This window comes from Mycteria americana, chromosome 5, assembly GCF_035582795.1.
Source record: "Mycteria americana isolate JAX WOST 10 ecotype Jacksonville Zoo and Gardens chromosome 5, USCA_MyAme_1.0, whole genome shotgun sequence".
Classification (NCBI taxonomy): Eukaryota; Metazoa; Chordata; class Aves; order Ciconiiformes; family Ciconiidae; genus Mycteria; species Mycteria americana.
Genome location: NC_134369.1, coordinates 32,764,117 through 32,789,253, shown reverse-complemented (window position 1 = coordinate 32,789,253; position 25,137 = coordinate 32,764,117). Strand labels below are relative to the sequence as shown.

At 42.2% G+C, this 25,137-nt stretch overlaps 2 protein-coding genes across 4 annotated transcripts in view; both read right to left on the bottom strand.

The window, feature by feature from the left end:
* CAPN3 (calpain 3) overlaps nt 1–25,137 on the bottom strand; it is a 233,842-nt gene that overhangs the window by 16,700 nt on the left and 192,005 nt on the right. For 2 of the 3 annotated variants that reach the window (XM_075502787.1, XM_075502788.1), the window contains exons 1-6: nt 12,560–13,614; nt 5,509–5,578; nt 3,479–3,597; nt 2,709–2,842; nt 2,108–2,276; nt 1,316–1,456 (exon numbers count right to left, since the gene is read on the bottom strand). The exons of the other annotated variant lie outside the window; for it this stretch is intronic. In XM_075502787.1, coding sequence (XP_075358902.1) covers nt 1,316–1,456; nt 2,108–2,276; nt 2,709–2,842; nt 3,479–3,597; nt 5,509–5,578; nt 12,560–12,853 — 927 coding nt within the window. In that variant the 5' untranslated portion in view covers nt 12,854–13,614. Of the gene's footprint in view, nt 1–1,315; nt 1,457–2,107; nt 2,277–2,708; nt 2,843–3,478; nt 3,598–5,508; nt 5,579–12,559; nt 13,615–25,137 lie in introns of those variants that run through there. 3 annotated transcript variants of the gene reach the window in all.
* The window catches only part of GANC (glucosidase alpha, neutral C), a 30,014-nt gene continuing 18,623 nt past the window's right edge, over nt 13,747–25,137 (bottom strand). Inside the window, exons 18-24 of the mRNA XM_075502778.1 lie at nt 24,110–24,174; nt 22,917–22,993; nt 21,585–21,659; nt 21,042–21,155; nt 20,393–20,505; nt 18,744–18,847; nt 13,747–17,825 (exon numbers count right to left, since the gene is read on the bottom strand). Of these exons, the coding sequence (XP_075358893.1) occupies nt 17,716–17,825; nt 18,744–18,847; nt 20,393–20,505; nt 21,042–21,155; nt 21,585–21,659; nt 22,917–22,993; nt 24,110–24,174 (658 nt within the window). The 3' untranslated portion in view covers nt 13,747–17,715. The remainder of the gene's footprint in view (nt 17,826–18,743; nt 18,848–20,392; nt 20,506–21,041; nt 21,156–21,584; nt 21,660–22,916; nt 22,994–24,109; nt 24,175–25,137) is intronic.

The following is a 25,137-nucleotide window of genomic DNA, read 5'->3' as shown; positions in this document are numbered from 1 at the left end:
TTTAAGAATATTAACTTCTGCTGGTGTCCTGGGCTGCTTCTCTAAAGTGCTTCTGAAGCCTGTGCTATCTGCCTCTTTCCATCAAGAGTCATGATTTTTTTTTCTGGTGATGGCTCAGGAGGGTGTAATAACCAGCAGCAAAACGGCTACTGGGGCAGCAACTATAGAGAGTTTTCCAACCTTCTTTGAGTAGACAGTCACTGGGGAGGAAATTCCCCCCAAAGCATCAGTGATTTGGGCAGCCATGCTTGCAAAACAAGACAGTCATACTGGGCTTTCCCGAAGAATTACACCATTTCAGTCTTTCGGGAGAACTAAATACGGGTGTCAAAAGAGGAAAAATCAGCTATTTCCGCTGCAAATGCAGAAGACAGTTTATGCAACCAAAAGTTTTAGATGATGCAATTGGGGTGGGTGTTGGCTTTTTTTCTCTCTGTAAAGTGAGAGGTGTCATTTCATTGTCATGGAAATGCAGCTCCCTAAAGGGCAAGGTATGACAGCTGCCTGACAGAAAGAAGAAAGCAACATGTCCCTCTACAGATTTGGAAGCTTTTAAGTTTCCTAATGTGGGATTTTCCTTTAGCAGTTTTAACATCCCTCTCTATTTTGCTAGATACTTAGGTATGCTGGAGTTACTTTGTATTTTATCACATATGTAAAACTCGACACGTTTTTCATTTTCCTTTTTATGCATTTTAAATGAGGATCTTAAAGGCAGTAATCTAAAAGGAGCATCCCGAGAGCAGATTCCCCTCCATTGGTGGGCAGAGCTCCATAGCACTCTCTGTCTCAAAATAAGTTCACCAAGAGCTTTTGTGCCTGGACTGACAGCCGTGCAGAGCTTGGTTTTTTTTTTTTTTCTTTCACGCCCCCTCCACACTCAGGGATCTTGTTCCATTCTAGTATTTTAATTTTCTCACTCTCTCCATCCTTTGCAAGCGAGGGACTTTATAAAATCCACTAATCATGTCCAGTTCCCAAATGCAATAACCAATGTGCCACTTTGATATATTTGATGTGATTTTGCTCTCCGTTTCTACTGTACAGGTAAGCTCTGGAAGTTATAAGCCGTTGCCACAAGCCAACAGTCCTTTGCCTTGGTATCAGCAAAGCCCTCTAGTATCAGTCACTGTGTTTGAAAGGGCTGAAATCCTTTAATACATATGTCAAATAGCACCCATAAGAACAGGCCTTTAGTGCTGGGATAACTCAGCGAAGCCAAAGAAGGATTTAAAAACATAGATGATATGTTTCTCTAACTGTTCTGTCTAAATAAAAGCCCTGTGAAGTCAACCACTTCTGGAAACATACGAACCCAGGCTGGCCTTTCGTCTGTCCCCTGGTAGTCTACAATGGAGTGAGTCATCTGCGCGCTTTCTAGATTCTTCACCATTCGAGCAATCAGTTTCCCAATGTCACTCCGAGGAGCTGATCCGTAGGAAAAGCCTAAGTTATCCTGGTACAGAGAAAGGGAGAAAAGTATCATGCAGAAAGATGAGGCAGGGAGAGAGAAGAGAAATGATACAAGAAAGATGAGTGGTAAAAGTTAGCCTAGATAACTTCTCTCTCATTACGTGCTAGATGGTCCATACTTATCTACAGTGGTTGATAGCACTGGTTGTTCTTCTGCCTTCGCTGCAACTTCATACTCCATAATGGTTATTGAGGCTAGTTTTTTTTACTTTCACTTTTAAATTAACCACAGTAAATGAAGAAAACGTAAGACTATGTTGGCAATCGAAGGGTTGATTTCCCAAGCATTTGTACACTTAGCATCTTTGACATGAAGATTTGTGTCTTAATAGAGTTGCGGCACCCCCTTACTAACTTCGTTTTATTGGGCGAGGGCACTGAAGGTGGGGGTACTGGTTTTGCTGATAGCACCCCTTCTCCCCACCTCCATGTTCTGCTTCTGTTTGCTTCCCTTTTGGCACTTGCTAGTTGCTAATGGGTGGTGTCTAGTGGAGATTACTCCATCTCCTAGAAATGGATGTTTGCTATGTGGACCAAACCAAGCAGTTCCAAACGGGGGCATGTATTTGATTATGGATGGAGAGGTCCCTCTGTCTTTTCTTATGGCTCATCTGCAAAGTTCATATGGACTCACATCAATGGAGCTGGCCATGAGGGAACCTCTGTCAATGGCATGTTTCATGATTTTATAGATATCTTTAGGGGCATCCTTTATCTCATAGAACTCTGTGACTCCTCCAGTGAAGTCCTCCATGGCTTCAGTGGTGTTGCCTCCTTTCAAAGCTTCATATGACCCATGGAGTCTTGGAAAGAGAAAAGAAAAATAAGATTCTCTTTTACATAGATAATGATACCTACATATATAGATTTTTTTATACATAATATATATTTATCTTGTGTGCGTGTATAAATAAAGACATGAAAACACACATACTGAAAAAACCCACAAACCATCTGTCTGGTAACCCTCAAGTTAAAAGTTTTAAAACGTGCCACCTGCACACATTAAAAAAAAAAAAAAGAGATGTTGAGAATCAGATGTAGACTTCTGAATGAGTAGCAAAACCCCTTAGAAAATATGTTTTACCCTAAGGCATGACAATCTATGGGAAAAAGTACTGGTATGTTCAGAGCCTCTCTACATGCTCGTTATAGGTCCTGTAGGCAGTGGTTTAACAACCTCCCCAGCCAAAACCTCGGCAGGGAGCCCAGCATGGTCCAGCGGGTTGTTTTACTTTGCATAGGCCTTTTCCAGGAGGGCACTCCAGAACTCGTTGCGCTGGGAGGACTTGGTAAAGACCAGCTGGTTGTTGTAGGTGGGTAAGCAGTCATCAATGACGACATCCACCCAGTCTCCATAGCGCCAGAACTGAATAAAGGCAAACAGAAAAAAACTATGGGTTGGCTTGGTGCAGGGAGGGGGAAAGCCAGGCTGAGAGAGGAGAAATGTGGACATTAACTGCTTTGTAATGTGGCAAAAAGTGACGGCTGTTGGAAGGGAGGCAGCCGGACTGAATTCCCCCGGGCAACGCATGCGGGACAATGAGAGGTCCCTTAGGAGAGCCAAGGGAAATATGGAAAGCAGTCAATCTCTTCTGAATAAGCGGTTCTTCAATAACTTTTTTTTTTTTGACAGACCAGCTGCTTGTGGGCCTAAAAATAGATGCTCTTGCCAACTACCAGCGTGTCTGTGCTGGCCGTAGCGCTGCATCTGAGCAGCAAGGCAGGACCAGGCACCTGTTGCTACCCCTTACACACAGGACACAGCGATCTGCAAATGCTTCCTTGGTGGGTTAACGCTCCCTAATTGCCTGTATGGGCTGGCCCTTCTGTGACTGCCCTGTTGGGAGAGTTTAGGGTGAGGCAGTTCAATCCCTCTTCCTTCCCCCCTGTCGCTCACACTTCCAAAGCGGGGAGAAGCGAGAGGGAAGAGCGAGTCCAAGAGCTGAGCTCTCTCTTGGGTAAATACAGTTTCATCTGCTTCCTGCCAGATGAAGGGACTCACCTGGAAGTGAAAGATGCCAGCATAGTTTTGTATAAAGGACTGGTCATGAGGTATGACTCTACAGAGTAGTTTTTTATTCAGTGTCAGGCAAGCAATGGCAGCCAGGAACCAGCAGTCACCTGTAAACAAGCAGAAGCAGCAGACAAAATGAAGGGACGGAGGAACTAGAATCAAAGGGAAAACCTGAGATGCTGCAAAGTGACATGTTAATTCTCGGTAGAGCATGCCATCGCATTTAGGGGAGGGCTCTTCTCCATGTGTTCTGCAGTGCTTTAGCAGTTTATTTGTGCTCTGGAAATGCTCATTGGCATAATTCATGGCTAGGTACGTGCCTGTTAAATAGATGATGTTCCCTGTAATTCAGAAAAAGCCTAAAATCTCATGAGCACTGTTACCTGTGTTAAGATTTCCCCGTCCCACGTGAATGCCTATTTGACTTCCCACGTTAGTTCTCCTTCCAAGCTTAGGACAGAGACCAGCTGAGAGAGAACTCTCTCCCAGGTGGAGCTCTGTACAGCTGAGGTTCAGTCTCTCATTTTCATTTTCTGCTCTCAAGATAACCCCCTGTCCCAACCATCGTTCTGCGGGGCCTCTTTCCTCTTCGTTGCTCTGACGTGTTTTCCTCTTTTTGAATCTGTGCCTGCACTGTTGTAAACATTGTCCCCTTCAGCACTTTTCAGTTCCTCCTTCAGACTCTTGCACAAGTTTGCTGCCTCTGTGGGAGCTCTGGGAAAGTGACTTTCTCCCATAGTACTTCTGTATTCAGCAAAGGATGCTTCAACCCTTAATTAAAACCTCCTAGCTGCTACTGTAAGAGAGGTTATAGGGTAAGCTTGCCTGATCAGTGTGAATTAGTGGGGTGAGAGGATTATATGAGGTAGTGAAAACTAAATCTGATTGCGGGGAGTTGTAAAAGAAATTTATGAAACTGGTGGAGTGATAAAACTAAATCTGATTGCGGGGAGTTGTAAAAGAAATTTATGAAACTGGTGGAGTGATAAAACATATAGAAACACATATACGTATATATTTTGGAAAGCCAACTCTATACATATAGTGGTACATTCTAAGTTACCTATTTCCCTTTAGGAAGGATGCGGGGTCCACTGTGAACAGGAGTTTTCTAAACTATCCAATGTTCAGCAGAAGTCAAATAGGTAAATAATGCTATGTGTAGTTGGGGAAGGAATGGAAGACAAAAGAGAGAACATATTATGCATGTAAATTCGTTTGTGTCCACACCTTGGCAACTGTGAAGTTCTGGTCACCTCAAAAAGAAAGGCAGTTTTAAACAAATTAAAAAAAAAGAAAAAGTACGGTGAATGTGATGAGGACAGTCACAAGCACAGAACAACGCTTAAATGAAAAGATTAACACACGTTAGGATGTATTAGCTTAGGAAAAAGATCACAGGAGAAGTTATAAAACCATGAAAGACATGGGGAAAGCTGAGTGGGGAATGACTTTACAAAGCAGTGCAGGTGAGTGCCGCGTGGACGACTGTTGCAGAGGCATCACTTGTACCTAAGTAGCGGCTCTATATATCAAAGTATCTTTGAGCATCTGAGCTTAAGGTCTTCAATATAGGGGTTGTCCTTGAGTACAAGGCACATTTAGCTGGAGGCCTTCAGAAGCTCCTGTATGGAAATAACAGGACTAAATACCTGAAAAAATACAACAGTAGCTGATTAGATTTTTTTTTTCCGTCAAATAACTCCTCCTCTTTATCTCATTCTTCTCTTAACTAATTTTGTCCCTCCTTAAAGCCCAAAAGAAAGGCCAAATGGTGCTTTGTAACACACTCATGGTATTTTTCATGAAAAGCAAAACACCCTGCAAAGCATCTTTTGCTTAAAGTTTTTCCCTAGATTGTTACAGGGAAGATATCAATGATTTGCTATAGGCAGAAGGAATCGGTAGATGTGTAGTGGTATACTGAGACAGAGGATTTCAAATATCACCTTGGAAGCAAAAGAAAATTAAGTGATGCAGACTTTAAAAAGTGCAGAGTTGAAGTAAGAATTTCATACCTAATTCTCCTTGGCAGATATCTGTTCTGTTGGCTCCACCGATAATAAACCGTGGATTCTCACAGATTTCCTGCAAAATATAAACAGATGGATGAGCAGGAAAAGCATGCGTTATGTTGCCTGTTTGCCACAAAAATAAAGGTTGTTTTAGGACAATGTTTTCCTGTGGGATAGTTTGTGGATACCAAATCTCTTGCAGAGTTTTCAGCTGCAGAGTTTCACTATGAAAATGTTTTGGAATCTGGATGTTCCAGACTTCAGCCGGAGTTTTCTCCATGTATCTACAGGGTCTAATAGCTAGCCTGGAGGGCGCTCTCTGTATGGGCTTCAAACACATTAAAATGAGAAGAATAGGGAAAAACATTTTTCTACACAATAATGAAAGACCATTGGAGAAGACAGGAGAGCAGGTAGGTGGAAAGAGCATCAGGGGACCAGATTAAATTCTTTAAAGTGACTGCAGCTTTAAGGTGTCCAATTTGCAGTAACTAATATGCTGGGGCATTAATAGGGTTGAAGAACGCATTTCATCAGGAATGAACCCCAGTAATACTACTCCTTAAAGTTTGCCCAGGATCAGATGTTTAATTCTCAGGAATAATCAATTGCTGGTTAAGAGATTTTATTCTTTTCCTTGTGTTGCAGTATTTAATTGCCAATGCTGCATTCAGAAACGTATACAGACATCATCTGTCTCTGAGGACAGGAAGCTCTTCTTTTGTCCTGCTCTTAGGACAATGTATTCGGTTTGTCAGTATTTATACTAGTACAGAATGGGCACAAGATGCTGTACAGGCATAAATAATTAAGAAATTGCTGTAGGGAGGTAAGGACTACGTAGGAACTACCAGCAAATGAGGTGGAACTATTGCAGGGTTACACAGAACACTTTCTATATGGGGCAAAGAACCACAGGGTATAGGAAAGCCAAGGGAAGAAGTAGGTACAACCTGTCCTGCAGAGAAAAAAAAAGACCCTGTTTTAGTCCATCTCTCATACCCAAATACTTGGTATGGGGAAGAAAAAGAAGACACTTAACTTTTGAACCCATCTCTTGTGAGGGTAAGGAAAGAAAGATATTGCAACCTGAGGACCACTTCCCTGAGCAGCTGCAAATGGGGAAGAAGACAAAGTATAGTGCAAGAACCCAATCTGCTGGAAGACGGCAGGGCTGGAGTGGGAAGGAGAAAGAAAAAACAACTGACAATTGCTTGTGTGGCAGTACAGGCAGCTGACACCACCTCTGCGGTCTACAGCTTTTTCCCCATGTCATCAGGGTAGCCCTGGATTTTCCCGGACTCATGTTTCAGGTCTAGTAGTTTCACTTGGCTTGAGCCCACTTTTTTGCTCCTTCACAGTAATCAGCAGAATTGCTTTGATATAAATATTTGGATTAGTCATTTAGCCAGATAGAGAGACCAGCTTCCGGCTCCCCCTAGCAGTCACCTTATTCTCCTCGAGGGAGGGCATGGAGGGATTGTCCTGTTATTTTGGGCCTTGGTCAGCTGTCCTGGGGTCTAGTTCTGTCAAGGCAGCTGTTCGAGATGCCTTCATGCTTTTCTCCACCCACTTGCTTTGTTGAAAACATTCTTTGTCACATTGCTGTGGTGCTCTCCTGAGAACCAGCTGTGAGATGCCAGGTTTTCGGATTGCATTTTTTCAACCTCTATTACTGTATTTTAGCTTGATCCTGCTGCTATTGAAGTAACAAGCTTCAACATCCAGCCTGTAACAATCCAGCATGCTGTCTTTTAGATGAAGGTAGTTAGATGGTGCCTAAGTGTTTCCAAATATTAAATGTACAGCAATGATTGTTCCTCAGTGCAATTTATTGCATCTTGGGCTCATTTGCTTTGGAGGATGGTTGGTAAAGGAATGCCAAGGAGGGAATCATACAATTGTCATATGGACTGACTTGGCTATGACAGAAATGCTTTTCTTGCATTTCTTTATGGTGGCTAGGTGCGTTTAGTACACTGCGGATATGCTTTTAATATTGTATTACTCTAGTTCACCTCCAGCTGTGCTAGTTGTGCTGAGTACAGCCAAAGTTACAGGGAAAGGTTCCAAGGCTGATGAAAGGTACTCAGTCAGCAGAGTGAGACGACCTGACATTCAAGATGCAGGTGGCAGGTCTGTCCTTCCAGTCTTCCTGGCTGAGCAAGGGATTGCTCTTCATCTCTTGGGTCAAGTTATCACAGAGAATCTCAATAGGCTGCACTTCATTGATGAAATGATTCATCTAGAAAGAGCCTCGGCTGATCTGAGTGCCTCAGAGTGCTTTGGTACTACTTGGAACACAAGGGACCTCTGTGTTCACTGGGTTGATTCAGTTCAGATTGTAATTTCATTACAAAGAGTCAAAGTTACACCAAGGGAGACAGAATCCTAGGAAAAATCCATTAGTAGTGCTTTCTGGGCAGAGGGTACTTATGAATCAGTTGGACGGGGGCACTGGAAAATGCAAAGGCAGCATGCAACTAAAAATGGCATTTGACCTTTGTTATATTTTCATTAGCTTTTCTTCTGTGTCAGGGGAAAGTCCTCCAGTCAGCTTATACCGTTGCAGCAAAAGGCATTCATTCCTTTAAAAACTGCTGGTAAAAACCCCTGCTGTTAATAAACTATGGCATTCTAAGTAAATTCCCTAAACTGATCCTATCAAGTAGAGGAAGCATCTGCTTTGGCCTGCCTAAGACAATTTGTAGCCTCACGCTTCTCCCTTGGCCTCTCATGGTCTAGACCATGCTATTACATGGCTGTGCTGCAGACTTCAAGGCAGTGCTCAAAGTTGTCAGACACCAAGCTGGTTTTAGAGTTTCAGAGCTGGATTACCCTCATCTGAAAGTCCTGCCTTGGTGGCACTAAATGCCATCTTTACTTTGTGGTACTGCCTGTAGAGGCACACATTTTGTGATTACTAAATTCAAACAGCTTCACACCTGTGCAGCAGATGATCTGACTGATTCATTTTCATTCTAAGCAAAATCCACTAGTCTGGTGACTTGATTTTATTTGTATTTGTCATGAAAAGAAAGCTCCTCCTGCTGATTTTCTTGGCTACAGAGAGGATCACCGTAGGGAAGTCATTGAATCTGGCGGTTAACACTGTGACCTCCTGGCTGTGAGCAAGGAGAACAACAGCGGTGCCTCCAAAAGCACAGTGTCACAGCAGAGCCTTCCTATTAATGTCCTAGTGTCATTAGGTCCAAACAGGACTGCAGCAGGACCTCTTGATACTCTGCATTGTTATAATACAGACTTTTTCTCAGCTCTCGAAGATCAGCGACCTGGTCCCTGCCCTCAGCTGAGAGAAGCTCTTGCAGGCAGCAGAGGTGTGGGAGGCTGAGGCTGCTAAAGCTGAGCACAGCCCATCACTGAGCTGGGTTTAACCTGGTGCAGGTGAGAATGGCTCTTTGGGCTTCTCTTACCTTCCATGGGTGAGCAAATGATTTAATATTATGCATTAACTGAGGGGAATTTAATTTCCCTTCTACATACCTAAACCATGCTCACACATACTCTGAACAGAAACACTGGATGGATCCTGCAGTCTTTACTCAGGGAAACTTTTAGGGCTGTCACTTGGCTTTTGCCCGAATTGAGTATCGGGAGTTAGGAGGTCTGCTCTGCGCATTTGTGTCACGGCATGGCAGTCACTAGCTGGGTAGAATTACAGGGGCCTTCTCGCCGCCCCCATGCCAAGGCTCACAGCTGCCCTGTGTGGCAGCTGTCCTTCTGACGGTAAGGCACAAGACCAGTCCTCGTGCCCTCACTGCCCTTGCAGCAGTGGAGGCCAACCATTTCACGAGGTGTCGGAGGAGGACCTGACCTCCAGGTAGCACCGACTGCAAAGAGAAGAGCCTGGAGGAGCAGACACATGAGAGCAAGGGGCAGCTCTGGGGTGGGATGCTGGACACCTCTCACCACCTCAGTAATGAATTGCAAGAGCCCTGAGGAAAAGGTTGAATCACAGCATGGCCATTGCCGGGGGAAGCGGAGAGAGCCCAGGTCCTGGCAGCTCACACGTGGGAAGGGGAGTTGCCCACGCCGGGCTCAGCGAGCCTCAGCTCAGAGCCGGGGATTGGGGGAGTGTCGTCCATGTGGCTGACTTGCTGTGGGGTCCACATAGATCTCGGGTGCTAAAGCAGACTCATAGCCCTTCCCTATGTCAGCACAGTATGCTGAGAGCTACAGCGAAGAAGCACTATTCAGCTGAGGAACGGCACCGTCATCAGTGCTTGGTTATAGCGTTGGTAACTGGCAAATGCATGACCTTTAGATTAACTTTGTGATTCCTCAAATAATACTTGGAGCTTCTGAAAAACCTGCACTCAACAATCACACATGGATTCATGTCATAGCAAATAATGCTCATTTAAGGCCAGCATTAATCTTCCATGTATATTATATTCTCATACATTGATCTTATGTGGTGGGGGGAGCTTGGATACAAATTGGTTAGGTGGCATAAGGTGACTCAGAAAGCCAGAGGCAGTCAGGAACAGGCTGCCTATTTCCCAGCTCTCTGTTTTAAATGAGATCTTAGAGTACATTGATCACTTGTTTATTTGCTATTTCTGGGGGTAGGTGGCATATACAATACGCTACAGAAATCAGGGAAAGGATCTAGAGTGAAGCTAGTGTTAGGTTATTCTCTCAGGACTTCTGAACTGTCTGGTACTTTGTTTTCTTTTAGAATATGTTATCAAGTCTCATTCAATTCAAGTTTGACCTGAATTTCAAAGTGATTAAAAATTACCACTTTATAAGACTATAGTTTATAAGCTAGTTGCTTTCTTTGCCAAAAAAACGCCATTGCAATTTAATAAGTCTGTAAAGATATGGACAACTTCTATTACAAAACATGGCCTGTGCAGTCGAATCTTTACATCTGGTCCTTCAATAATTGCTTTAATCTCTTAGCAAAATACTCTTTAGCCCAATATTACTACTTCATATTCATTTGACTTTATGATGTTCTGTTAACGTGTCTGTTGTGGCTATTTGTGTATATCATATTATCAGACAAGTCCTCCTACTGGTGCTATATAACCTACAGTTTCCAAGTCCATTGAAGCAAAGTCCTGGGTCAATCTGATAGATTACAGGTCTGATCACCAATAGATACAGGTCTTTTGCATCAGCGCCCAAGAGAATTCTCACTTTGCAGCTGTGGTATGGATGACAAGGTAGGGGACACATTATAAAAGGAGAAAGCATTATACACGAGTCTCTCCTCTTTGGGGACCTACTGGGTACAGCAATGACCTGAATTACAGGGTTTGTTTTAAAACATGTTTGCGACAGAAGGCACAGGCATTTCTACAAATCGGGCCCAGTGTGTCCCTGGCAGGACAGCCAACTCTTATCGGGGTCAGGACCGACTGGATCCATGATCCCACAGCATGCCAGGACTCGGCAGGTGCAGACTGCAGCTCGCTGGGTCTCCTGCCTCTGCTCTACCTGCAGCTGACACCGCAGATATCTCAGGTGCCTGAACACTTGTGTCAAAAGAACACAGATAGCTTTGGTTTTGATGTTTACGTTGTACTTTGACTCTTACACAGTCCCCAGCTTGTTGTTGCTACATGAATAAGTATAGAGCTTCCAAACTTATTTGTTAATGAGTGACTTAAAGAAAGATCTTTGGGATAGAGACCCTGAAGTCTGAACCTTCCCAAAACCAAAGGCTTGATCTGTGCATGCTCTGTTATATTAGATGTCTGAAGTTACATTGTGGGTTTTTTTTGTTTTGATGCTTTCTCATATGCACACTTGAAGTCTGTCTGCCCCAGAGAGCTGGCACTCACCCACTGTACTGCTATATTGCTTTCCTCTCTGTAGAAATAGGGGAAACCCCATCCCTTTAAGATGATTGACTTGCAGCTGCATTTAGCTCATTCCCATGCATTTCTAGGAGCTGATACAGCCATGGTGATGATGAAGAAATGACCGAACACATATGCACAGGGCATGGGAGATGGGGGAGTCATGTTGCCCCCACCACGTGTTGCTCACGTTGTTGTTGTGGCAGCAGCACATGGCCTTCCTCTGTGTCCGTAACAGCTACCCACGTGAGCTCCTGGTCTTTTGCTATTTAGTTACGTTCCTGTGGTTAGTTTTATTTATCACTACTGACTTTGCCATTGAAGCACAGATTTGGGTGTTGGGAAGTATGGCAAATCTAGAAGAGGCGGCCAAAAACTGCCAGAGAGAGGGAGCTGGGGAAGCTCCTCAGAACCACATCGTCGCTGCTGGACAGGGGAGGGCAGGGGCCGAGGCAGCATCTTGGGGGCTGCCTTGCTTGCAGGAATGACAGGGAAAGAGGATAACTCCTCCTGTGGTAGGATGGGGAATCAATTGGGAATGGAGAAATTAGTCTTCTGCCTGTGAGAGAGACTCAGGGTGGGAAAGAGGAGGAATGCTGGCTGGGGAATGCCCACAAGATAGGAAAAATAAATGGGATTAGTAGGCAGGACTGGGTCTTCATAGTCATTACAACACCCACATTCATGGTAAGCGGATAATATGCTAAACAACCTTTGCAAGTTGGCTAAGCAATGTTGGGAACAAACAGCTGAATAAAAGCATGTTTCAGACCATAACTTGTCCTTTTATTTTCACAGACTAGGAAACCAGCAGAATACTAAAGTAAAGTTGTAAGTGAAATAAGGTAGTGTTTAAAAATTAAGCCTCAGCAAACACAGTAGCTTGTAGCAGAAAGAGAATTTTTCTCTGGTAGTTTCAGACAAGAAAATCTCTAGCAAATCATGCAAGAAGAAAATTAAATTCCATATTTCTTTTTCTACATATTTCATTCCATCTCTTTTTTTGTTTCATTTTGGTTTATTGTATTTTAGTCATTATATACACATTCTCTGAGCTTCCACAGCCCTAGCTAGTTATCTTCCAGGAGAGCTCCAAGGAAATACGCTTCCAGCTTATTCCCCCTGCCTCCCCAACACACACTTCCTGCAATAATGGAAGCTCAGGGTGAATACTTCAACTTACAGAAAGTAAAAGGCACTCAGCAAAACATATTACTTACGTGTGGTCTTTTCCATTCGAACTTGATGGGGATTTTCTGGCTATAGAAGAGAGAGGACTCATTCGGTGGGAAATCAGGATCTTCATAGAGAATGTTTTTCTCCAGGCACTTCTTGTGAAGCTCTTCATAGGTCTTCTCCTTTACTCTGATAATGGGCTGGTTGCGACTTATAATGGCAGAATAAATCCCCCCTGTGCCCCCACCTGCACCTTCAGTTGTAGTGCTAATAGTAGCGCTGGGAACTGACCCAGCAGCTGTCTGCTGAGCCACCGCTGCATTTATGGCGGACGGCATGGGAATCAGGCTTAAAGCAAGTGTTGAAAGAAAGCAAGATCTTGCAAACTGGAAGGAAATTCAAGAAAAGAGGAAGCTGCTGTGTAAACTGCTTTCTCTATCCGTTGAAAGTCTCCTAGTCAAATTTGCAAGCAACAAAATTCCATGTGGTTAAGCATGTTGTGCATCCTCTCGAAAGGCAGTTTTGTTATAAGAAACCAGAATTTATTCCTTGATGTGGAACAAGATAATCTGTTGGCTAACTTCCGTGCCTGAGTTGTAGTATCTACAGCATGTGTGTGTGCCTGCCCTGTGCATACAAGCATCGAGAAGGGACGAGCTTTAACCCGTGAAATCTAAAAATAACTACAAGCAAAGAGTGAGAGGGAGGGGGTTAGTGAGATGGTGTCAGTCTTCTGCGCAGCTCATGCCGATGCCAGGCATGTTCCTGGGACAGGCTCTGCGTGCAGGCTGACTCCTGGTGCAAGCAGCTCATCTTTTCCTTAAGTAGAGAGCACAGTGAAACTGGAAGCTAAACTCCTGCTGGTTTGGGAACATACTTATGAAGTACTGCCAGCCAATAAACTAGTCCTGACACTCCTGAAGGAACTGTTGTACTTGACTTTTTGCAGAAAAGATATCTAGAGATTTTTACTAGTAGAGAGGATTATCTGAAGACATGCTCCTAATGGTGAAAAAGGTAATTATTTGATGCTACTGAGGTCAGGTCAATATCTGCCAGCTGGGTTGGCTCCTCTAGAGGTCAGCTTGCCAGCACTAAGATTCACCTGGTGATAGCTACCTCCCATGTAAAAGGCACCTTTTCATATAGGGGCAGAAAAGTTTATAAGGGCCCCAGTCTGTAAACTGGGCCATTCTGTGTGTGTTAGGATATACCAATCTTAGAGGAGATGTCTGACTTTGCACTTTTATTTTGTCACACAACAGTGGGATAAGGGACAAATTCAGTATCCATAAAAGGAAAATCTAAACACATGTTGCTCATCTCTATAACCCGTTCTTTAAAAGGTGACATTGTTTATGTGTCAAGAAAAGCCCCGTAACACCTTGATTTTTCTTTGATTGGGAAGTCTTAAATCACACAATGACATCAGTGTTATTTTTGCTTAATGACACTAGTCTCTGGACTCTGGCTCATGTACACATTGCTGACTTTCTGCCCTAGTACTATGGTGTTTTCCAAAGCACTGACTCTTCTTTTCTTTCTCAGCCATTCGCTTGGTTTACACATTTCAAATCAACAGTACAATGGACAATCTCTACAGCTTATTAAAAATACTTGACTAGGGGAACATTTAAAGAAGGTAATATAGTTGGCAAGCTTGGCTAACCTCTAGGAGTATTAATCCTCAGTCTTCTAACAGTGGCCTAAATCCTTTTCATCAGGAATGCAAGCCTTCTTGCACCCACAGGGCAATCAGAAAGGACAGATTTCAAGTGTTCGTGGAAATAGGAATGCAATTGCTTCAGGGTGGGCTGTCCAGATGCAGAATTGATGACTTCCTCATTACATTTAGATGCAAGGATTGCAGGTCTCATATTTGACATTACTTTGCAGGAGAGCTTGGCAGAGCCATGTGTCACACTTTCCAGGATATTTCAAGAGCAATGTAAGTAGTGACATGTAAGGGCCTCTCACTGCACAGCTTGAGCAAAAATGCTCATTTTGTGGAGCCTGTGCATATGTTCGTTCTTTCATATTCTCCCTTCTTGCCCAATACAAAAATTCATCTATTACGTCTCATACACAGAGCTCTGTTTCGGGAAGAATGTCAGTAGCACAGGTGTGATATTTGACAAACTCCTTGTGGGCTGCTGGGGAGGATCAAGTGAAGGATTAGCAGTGTTTTTTGGTTGTGTGGTGTTTTTTTTTTTTTTCTTGGGATGGTCAGCGAGTGTCAGGGTATGAGCTGCTGCCACTGCTACAGCTAACAGTTCAGCTAGTGCCTGCATAGGGAATGGCAGGTGGACATGCACTTCTCACTTCTAACCCAACGTTGTTCTTTACGGATGTTCAGGAGTATTTTGTGGTTATACCTGTTCAAAAAACAGCTTCTCCTTATTTTTTACTGGGCAGATGGTTTTGTTATGTAGGTCTTTTTTGTGAGAAGCAGCAGTTGCTAGTAAAAGACAAATGGGGTCTTTAAAGAAACACAAGAGAGAAGACCATAGAGAAGAATGGATGTGCTGACTGCTACAAACAGCAAAATAAACCCTTTGTCCATTAGGAATTAAACCACCTTTTGCAATGGAATTTCTTGCAAGCAGAAGTACCCTGATAGCTGACCTGTTCAGACAGAGCAAACGTGAACTACATGGATGATAATCTTTCTATTTAATTTTTATGAAGTTTTACCTCCAGTTGTTTTCACTAATTGAATTAAATTACTTTTTTTGTAAAGATATACTATGAATTTATTTCTTCATTTACGGCATAAATATGTGGAAAAGTATGTGAGTTGTTACAAATATCAATGTAAATTATATACTTTGAAATTTATTTCCTCAGATTTAAAGGCACAACGGCTAAGATTTTCAGCAACTAATTCCTGTTGAAATCCAAAGAAGTTAGGCACTTCATACCACTGCAAATTTGACCCATGAGTACTTACTATAGTGCAGATATCATACTAAGGGCCAGAGTACAAAAGCTAGTCATTCAATTTAACCAGATACCCTTGGAAGAATACATAATAGTGATTCTCAACAGAAGAAAGAAGGTTGGAAGGAATAAGGCATGTAACTCGCTTCATTGTTACTTTATTTCACTTACTTTCCAATTTCAGAAATACCAGTTAAAACATTTCATTAAAATGCTCCAGACAATAATTATATCCTGTCAGAAGCACTGCTATGCTTAAATGTAAGAAGCAATTGTGAACTAAAGCTTAGAAGCTGATAGAAAAATAGGGTCTGTCTCAAAAATAGGGTCTGTCTCTCTTCTCACAGATGTAGAAGATCTATCTGCTACTGTTCTACCTGGATTAATTTGTCTGCATTAAGCACAGCAGTATTTAGGCTGCTGGTTCCTGGAGTGGAGGCTCACACTGCCTGCTAGAAGGGGCTGACAAACAGCTCTGCAGAATAAAAAAGTAAAAAGGAACCTAAGGGTCTGGTGGGGAACAAACTGCGCTTGGTAGTCAAGAGCAGAGTAGTCACAGTTTGCTCTCACACTTGCTATTCCCAGAAATCTGCCCTGCAGAGGACAAACAGCAGCAGGTGGGAATGACTGACTGAGCACAGGGAGGACTTAGTAAGAAGAGTAGGGAACAACGTAGAAATGGACTGTTACGTTACCTTTAGTTGGCAAAAAGGGTGACCATCTTTCTCTGTTTTCTAAGAGTTAATTTACTGATGTTTTTAGAAAATACTTCCTTATCTTGCTAAAAGAAATTAAGTCAATTTTGCCCTTTTATATCAACAAAACCCAACTGATGGCATGTTCAGGTTTGACTCAAAGCAGAACTGGTTTTGAAATAATACAGTTGACAAGTACAGCAAACAGAAAGGACAAACAACTTGAGCCTTGGAGCAATGGTAGCCTGCAAAAAGAGATGTCTGATATGGAAAGGGGCTGTGGGAATACGCAGGATGTAGGGGATGTGGGACTCAAGATGCCTCCTAGTTTTGAAAGGGAAGAAAGCATCAGGACACACACCAGTTCTGTTTGCAGAGGTGGTAGGAAAAGGAGGCAAGGGAACATTAGGGTGAGTTGTAAGAGAATGGGGGAATAAGCATGAAGTGGGATGGCTAAATGCAGAATTAATCCTATTAAAAATAAAAATTTGCTTCATAAATACCAAGCTCGAATCTCAGCCGGACACTAAAAGCTGACCAAGAAATAACTAAAATATGTGTAAAGGAAGCCAAGCCTTGGCAAGAGTTGGAAGATGTGGCGAAGCAGAGCTCTCCATAAGCAGAGTTGCTTCACTGGGCTGGCTTTAACCAATGACATTCAATCATCTAAAAATGCCAATTCTTTCCTATCAAAAGACTTTTTTTTTTTTTTTTTTTTAAATAGTACTTGCAGAGATAGGGGAGCAATAACATGGAAAATGTCTCCGTGTAAGTCTGGCTGCTACCCTAAGCCATTATTGCATTTACGTAGACCCATGCCTTTTCAAAATCCAAATATCAGTTTCAAAGAGAAACTAGCTAAGCCAGCTATTGAAGAGACTTCTGCACTCCCACATTACTGTCTTTTACTATTGCACAACTGACTGGCACAACCTCCTGAAACCTCACCTTCAGTGACTGAACTGTTTGTCTAGCCTGTTGGTTATTTTCCTGTACAGACTAATTTTGCATTGTCATAAGGACTGGAAAGGGGAAGTGTCTATTATCACACCGGGTGGCTCCTTCCATGTTTGTTTTCACAAGGCAGCTTGCAGGCAGAACTCTGATGATAACCTCTGCATCTGGCATATCTACTGATACTGCTTGTCAAACTGGCCCAGATCTGCTCTTCTCAAGTACTCCAGTGTCTGAACAGTGGTATTTCCAAATACTTACATCAAACCCCATGCCAATGAGTCACAATCTCACCCCATCAATTCATGATTTTTTGGTGCAAGTGAAGGCAGAAGTCAATCTTAATGCCTAATGGAAGCTAGCCTGGAGCAGATAGCATTTAGCTTTTTTCCCCAAAGATACAATCCTAGTGGTATTACTTTTGCCGAATAGAAGAGCTATCCAAGTTTAAATAAGTGCTTTAAAAGAAAAATTGTAGGAAATGTTAGTTTGGGGGTGTGGGTGGGAAACATGCTCCTTGATTTGATTGGATTCAGGTAAACATTTTAAGTCCTCCCAACTTATTTCCCCTCAACCTCTCAATGAATTCTCTGAAGAAGCTGTGTCTCCTTTCAGTTGATGCAAATCTCCCAGTCAGCATCAACACTCAGGGCTAAATTTTCCAGTGTCAGTGCAGAGGTCTTCGTATCATATGTGAAAACCACTTCTTTTTCTTTCCCATCTGAACAGGACAAGAGAGTTTACTATATGATTTAAGAAGAACCCTTCTGAAACACAGTTACACATGACTCCCTCCAGTTTTTAATTCAGACTGTCCCTGCCACTGGTGGAAAAGATTGATTAAAAAAGAAATAATAGTCAAATCTGTCCAGTATACACGTAAGAATGCAGCAGAATTGGCAAAACTACTTCTTTTTTTCTGACCTTTCAAACTATGGTACATCAAACTATGGAACTATTCAAGGATTTTTCTGAAAAAAATAACCCTTGTTTCAGCATAGGTTTTCCTCCAAGCACCCTAAAAGTCCTCGAGATTGACAGGTGGAGGCAGAAAGTCCGTGTCCACACGATTCCCAAAGTCAAGGGATGTGCTTGGAAAGCAGCCAGAAATGATAAGCCCTTTCTGTAGATGCTACTGCCTATCCATATGGGATCCCTCACCACTTCTAGATATCCCCACATAGTCATGAACCCCAGACACTTTTGAACGAGCAAGAAAACAGAAAAGTAATCCTGGTTTTGTCTGCAAGTTTCCTGTTCTAGAATAGGCAGGCTTACAGATCTGAGCAAATGGTCCTTCATCTGAAATGCTATCTCTGATCATATTCTGTCAATGTCCTGTCATTGCAGGACAGAGTTATCCAAACTTGTTAATTCTGAACCACTTTTACTGATGTATCTATTGCCTTACGAAGCAAGTGTTCTTCAGTTCTGCATGTAATATTAGTGGTGAGTAGCTGTGGCTCCTTTCACTACATTCTGTCCTTGATATCAAAAAAGTAGCAAATAAAACTAAACAAAGAATCTCCCTATGCTCTAACACCTCCTATATAGAGCTGTCAGTTTGCCACCTCTAGTGAATGGCAGCAGAGCAACAGTATTTCAAAAAGTTGTAGTAAAATTGAAGTCAGTTCATTACCCTTGGAACAGGCTGTCACAAAAGTGGGTTGCTGTCCAAAACCCAGAACTATCACCCGTTCAACCACACATGCAGTGTGGTACTGTCCGCTTTCATCTGTGCAGCTGAAAAAAGAAAATTATTTCATATACGTTAGTTTCTGTCCATCAGTAGAAGTTCAGCATCATACAGAGAAAGTACTACTTCATTCTCATCCTGAAAGTTCCCTATACTGACTTCTTTTCCTCTATTTACATTTCTCCTGAAACAAGTAAAACTTTCTCCCATTATCAGCTAATTTTTCACTGCATAGCAGATTTCACAAAGTTACAGGAAAAAAAAGTCTGAGAAGATATTTTGTGGCAAAAAGCATGGCTTTGACAATCAGAAAAGTTCTGGGTTTTTGCAAAATGGTAGTTAGAACTCCTAATTATAAATGTAAAGCTAATTTTAAAATTTTTCAAGTAAGATGTTTCAATCTGAGGCACAATTATCTTTCATGTGGTAACAAATTTAATTTTTATTAAAAAGCTCTAAAAAACCTCAAATCAGAATGAAACTTTCCAGCGTGAACAGAATGTTATATCATTCATCTCAAAATGACTTTTTTCCAACTTGTAGATTTGCTAGCAATTTAGCAACATTTTTCTTTTCCATCCTGACTTTTTAAGCTTTTCAGATTTTGTATCCCAGATAAAGAGATTTCAAGCATGCTTTTAACTACATTATCCAAGCTAGTCTACAGGTTTGCTCTGTGTTAAATTTTATAGTTTTAGGACCACCTCCTGCATATTTTTGAACCCTGAATGAATAAAGAAATGCCTGTAAAATCACCATTTATGCACTGCACAGCCCCATGGGCAACATACCTCAATAGTAAAAGTGTCATAGTGACATATTTAGCATCTCTTTCCTTACAAGCAGCTATGGATATTTTTGGCTTTTAGGTTGTTTCACTCAACCGTTGCAGGTTGTGTCCCCTCGTGCTTCCTTTCAAGTGCTTTTCTCATGTATTTTACCATGCTAATATACATGGTGCATTTGTTGATGACTTTGGAGACTACATGTAATGGTGTCTGTTTGTGGTTCCCACGCAGAATATTTCAAGTTGCAAGGGACCCATAAGGATCACTGAGTCCAATTCCCTGCTCCTCACAGGACTACTTAAAACTAAATCAGATGACTAAGAGCATCATCCAGACGCTCACTGAACTCTGACCGGCTTGGTGCCTTGACCACTTCCCTGGGGAGCCTGTTCCAGTGACTGACCACCCTCTCTGTGCAGATGATCTTAGAAAAATACATCTTAAAAAATACAAACACTCCAGGTGTTGCCTATTTGCAAATCTCCCAGTTTAACTTCTTTTGCCTCTCTGATAGGCTTTACTCTTGCTGATGACTTTCTTTGTATTTGAGTAAATCTGTAGAACCTGTAGATTTGACTAGACAGAAATAATATGAGACAACTCAGTATTTCATGTGTTGCTGCCCTTAGACTTATGCAGAACATTGTTTACATCTGCAGTTTCATGGCAGATTCTGCAGGCTCTGGGACTTCACTAAGCAATAGTGGGGACTAATACTTCTACATTTGTAAGAAGGCCTCATGAACTAGAAAAGGCATTTCCAATGATGGTGTGCTGGTGGCTTTTGTCCGTAATTGCTGTTACCTGGAAGAGAGAATATTCTTGTGGAAAGTGAATTTCCGATACAGGAACTGCTTCTTGTGGAGATACTGAAATGAATGCCCATCATCGAGGTAGAGCTCACCTACTGCACAGGCCTGTGAAACACACCAGATGGAGTACAAATTAACAGCTTCTAGTACTGTACAATGAAACTAAAAGTGTCTCACTATATGTTATGCTTCATAACATATGTGTGTGTTTATTTTTCTTTAGCGACTTGTATCCCTGGAAGGCTCAGGGAGTCCAGCTCAGAGTGCTTGAAGACTTGGACATCCTGGTTTTGTAAATTGATGTGGGTGCCAGGTGTCACCTCATTTATTAGAAAAGACAGCTGTGGGAAGTTCTCTGTGTCCAAGAAGTCGTCTGTGGTCTGCTCATTCTCTGCTCCTTCCTCCAAGGGACTAGAGGAGGGCTGAGAAAGGTCAGAAAAATGTTCTGCCTCTGCTATACTCAGATAGTCTCACTTTGAGGGAACAGTGGGAGGCAGGTGAGAGCCCCCCCAAATTGGAGAAGTGGAGGAGAGCCTTTGGGCATACAGATACCATTGTACTGATCAAGCAGGCAGCAAGAACCTAAAAAGGTTAGATAGAGTAAAAGACAACTTTGTAAAGGGAACGTCATCTCAGAGTACCTCTGTGTCCAGGGCCACGTGGAGTTCATAAGAAATATCTATCATCCATTCAGTGGATTTTCTAGCCGTTGTCTTCAGAGGTATTACAGTGCCCCCCCGCTGGAATACGGGAATCTGTGAAAAACAAAGCCAGGGCAGAAAGGTTCATATACTCTGATCATATAATTTTTAACTTGGAACGGGGATAACTGAAGCTTGCTCTTATCAAAGCTCAGAAATTAACTTTTACCACAAGTACATAAAGAAAACTATTCAACTAACAATGGGAATAGTAGTAATCTTCCTGTACATGTACAAGCAAAATACCTTTGCTTGGAGAAGTCACCCTTACATCATCTCACTTTTCTCTACCACCAGGACACAGTAGTGTTCCATCTAAAAACAAAGGAGATGGGACTTTTCTTCTCTACAAAAGCTATTTTAGATTACATTCCTACAAGGAAATTGAAATGTCACTTTTCTGATTTTGAATGTTGACAAAACAAAAGCCTATTTGTGTTTTCTTCTACTCAATGCAATTAGTATTTTAAAACAAAAACATACATTCTCCAGTGTTACTGGGATCTTCAGAGTGCCTGGATCTTCCATTCGTTTAAATTTTCTGAAATCATACCAAATCTAGCAAAAATGAAAAAAGAATGAGCATGACATATATGGCAAGATCTGTTCCCTCTGCAGATGCAGTTACTCTTCTGCTTAACCTTACTGTCACTATTCCTAACAACCTATTGGATGTGCAAGAAATAGCATTTACTTTTTGAATCAAATGACCTTCTGTATGGAAAGAATAAATCCTCATTCCTGAAGCACAAAAATAAGCTCACCTTTTCTACAGTTTGCATAACATCTTGTATGTCTTTAAGCATCTGGAAATGCAAAACAATGAAATACCTTTCTTTTTTTTTATCTAGAAATGCTGAGTTCCAGAATAAGCATATTTATATTGAAGTGAAAATTAACAACAAAATTGCTAATAACAGGTCACAAAAAGAGCTACAGCTGAACCTTGCTGTGTACCACACCTGCTAGCAGTTTTAACTGCTGTAAGTGTGCCAGGCAGTCAATTCCCACAGAGATCTTGATAAACATATTTTTCTTAACTTGTTTGGAGAGCCTAGTCTGTTTTTCTCCTTATCTTAAGAAGAATCCTAAGTGTCCTCAGATGCATTAGGTGTAGTGGAGCCACAAGGCTCTGCATGGTCTCACACACTTCTCTTTGCTACTGTCTTTCCTCTCATTCCTTGTTAGAGTCTCAGGCTTTCCCTTAGGAACTATTCTCTCCAAATTCTTTCCCTTCCTCCACCTCTCAGCTGCTGCAGCCAAATGCTCTGTGTAGAAGTGGATCACAGTGCCATCCTGTGGATAAATAACTTTACTTCAGAGAGGAACTGATCTCTGTACATGTCAGTCTTTGCTACACACGTCCCAGGCTATTGAGGCTTGCATTTCCTTATTATAATTTTCCTTCCCCACAGCTTCCCTCTGATTTCCTTACGACCTTTCTTCAAAGATCCCTTTTCTTCCACATAAAAGAGAAGTTTAACCCAAAGAGAAATACATGAAAAAAGGGAATTGACAAATTAGTGAGGCTGTTTTTCAGTGTTCCATGAGAAGCAGCAAGCCTTGAGGGGAGATTTAAATTACAGGAGACCTGAGATTTGTGCAGCAGCTCTTGGAAAAGCAAGAAAGTAAATTTACTGTGAGCCAAGCATGTGAGATATCAAGATGGAAGGAAGGTTCAGAGTGGCACAGAATGAATGGCCAGCACTTGGCACAGCAGCAGTGCTCAGCAGTTACACGATGGGGAGCTGGAAGGTTGCTGTATAAAATACTTCTTTGGGCTGAACAGCTGAGCAGCTTCATATTTATCCTCACCTCCTCTGACCCCGGAAGCAGAAGAGTCACTGCCTTGGCCTCTTGCTCTGTGACCGGATGCACCAACAAAGCATTTCCTGGAGAAAAACATAAACATGGCTGTGGTCCTCAAGGTTGCATCTCATCGGAGCAGCAGCTGTGTGCTCTGGGGTTGCCAGCCTCCCATAGCCATTTTAGGGGCTTGCCTGGGCACACCATGTGCTTAGGTTCACTTTCTACTGGGAAAAAAGGCATGTGTAGGGAGCTGATGGCTGCTTGGGTCTTGTTCTGTTATGGCAAAGGGATGCAGCTGGGCTGCACTGTACACCCACCAGCCTGGAGGCACTTCTGGGTCCCTCATAGTCTAAGAGATGACTGCCTGTTTGCTCTTTGGTTGAACAAAAAAAAATATGCTTTTTAACCAAAAGAGTGGAAGACAGGAATGTACTTGTAAAAAAAAAAAAAAAATCTGCTTAAGCTTATTGCACTGTGGATGGTGGTTCTTTACTCCTAAAAAAAAATACACTAATGTATATAGACTGTACAGTTTGACAAACTTCTTCCCTCCTTGCCCACTGGTGATGCAAGCTGAACTCCCAGAGTCTTCTGAAATACTCTGCTTCACCACACTTAGCTTTGCTGCCGTGTCCTGCCTACCCTGGGCAGACTTCTGCATGAGAAGTGAATGCCCCTTCATTTGAAAGCCATTAGTAGGCACTCTTGAGCCCAGAGGTAATAAAAAAAAATGAAATGCAACATTCACCTCCCATTCTCTCTTCCTGGATAGGCTGAATGTGCTTTACACAAACCCACTCATCTCTTAAGCTTAATTTCTGAGAAAACTGACTTTATAAGCCAGCCATATTGGAGTAAAAACCAACCAGCTTTGGATGGTAGTTGTTTGCTACTGTCATTTCTGAAGCAGATTGTGGTCTTAGCTGCTACAGTGAACTTCCATATTTCAGGTCAAAACAGACCATGTTTTTTCCAGGTGACTAGTGAGACTGAACTCAGTTTTTGCATGTCATATGATGCCTATTTTCAAAGTACTGTTAAAACCGGGTCCCTTAAAGAGGTCTCAAGTTCTTTATTCAGTTACGATATAACTTTTAAAAGTCTTAGGCAGAGTTTTCATGTTTTCTTTTTGTCATGCAACACTATCACCTCAAAAATACTTAACTCCAATTCCAGAGAATGAGAAGAAACCTGCTTACCCAGCATGTACTCATCTTCCACACCAAAAGTTTCTATTTTCCCTGGAAACTCTATCCAGAGAGGCCTGTAGAAAGAAAGATGGTGGGATTCAGTTAGTTTCTCCTCTCCCACCAGCCTGTTCCAAGGCCTTCTGGCATTTTCAGGCTCCATTTTCTCCCTCTCTTTACAAGGTACAGCTATCAAGAACTAAAGATAAGGCAAGGACCTCTTCTGTGTCTTAAAGTACCCCTTTTGAGTCACTGATGAGAGTTCCCAGTACAACATGGGTTAAGACACTCCAATATACCTATGGCTTGGCCTCCTGCAGCCTCGCTTCCTTCCCTCCTGCCTTCTTCCTTACAAACTTGCACCTACATATACCTTCCTTCTAGCAAAGGAGAGATGGACGAGCCTTTCTGTCACAGTCTACCAGCAATGCTGACACCTGATGAGCTAGTCCCTGCAGCATAGTCCTTCCTGTTCTCAGCAGCTCACTACTGCTTTTATAGCATGTCTCCTCCTGGTCACAACTGAAAAACTTCCACCAGAAGTTCATTTTCAGTCTTTCTGAAAAAAGGGTAGTGCAATAACCATTTGGTTACAGAACAGGAGTTGTATATTTAAAGTTTGAGAGATTATGACAATAATAGCTCATTCAGAGACAGGGTCTGGGTTTCCCTGGACAAAAAGCCTGGTTCACCTGCTCACTCAGAGGCATCCACTTGTTCACTGCAGCCCTGCTGTTCATGTGCTTGCTAGTGAGACACATTTTCCACTCTGCCTGTCTCAGTGAGAAAAATACCATGCTTCCTCTCTAATTCTGTACCTACTGCAGCAAATTTAACATAATTGAATTATTTATTTAATACTGTGGGCAGTGCTCACATCAACATAAGCTTTATTTCAAGAAAGACTGTTTATGTCAGTACATACAACAGGGGCATCTACACCTACACATGTGCAGACAGATGCTCACACTATGTCTGTAATGCAAATCATCTTCAAAACTCAAACCACTCAACCCTTTTCAAAAAGACCTTTATGTTTT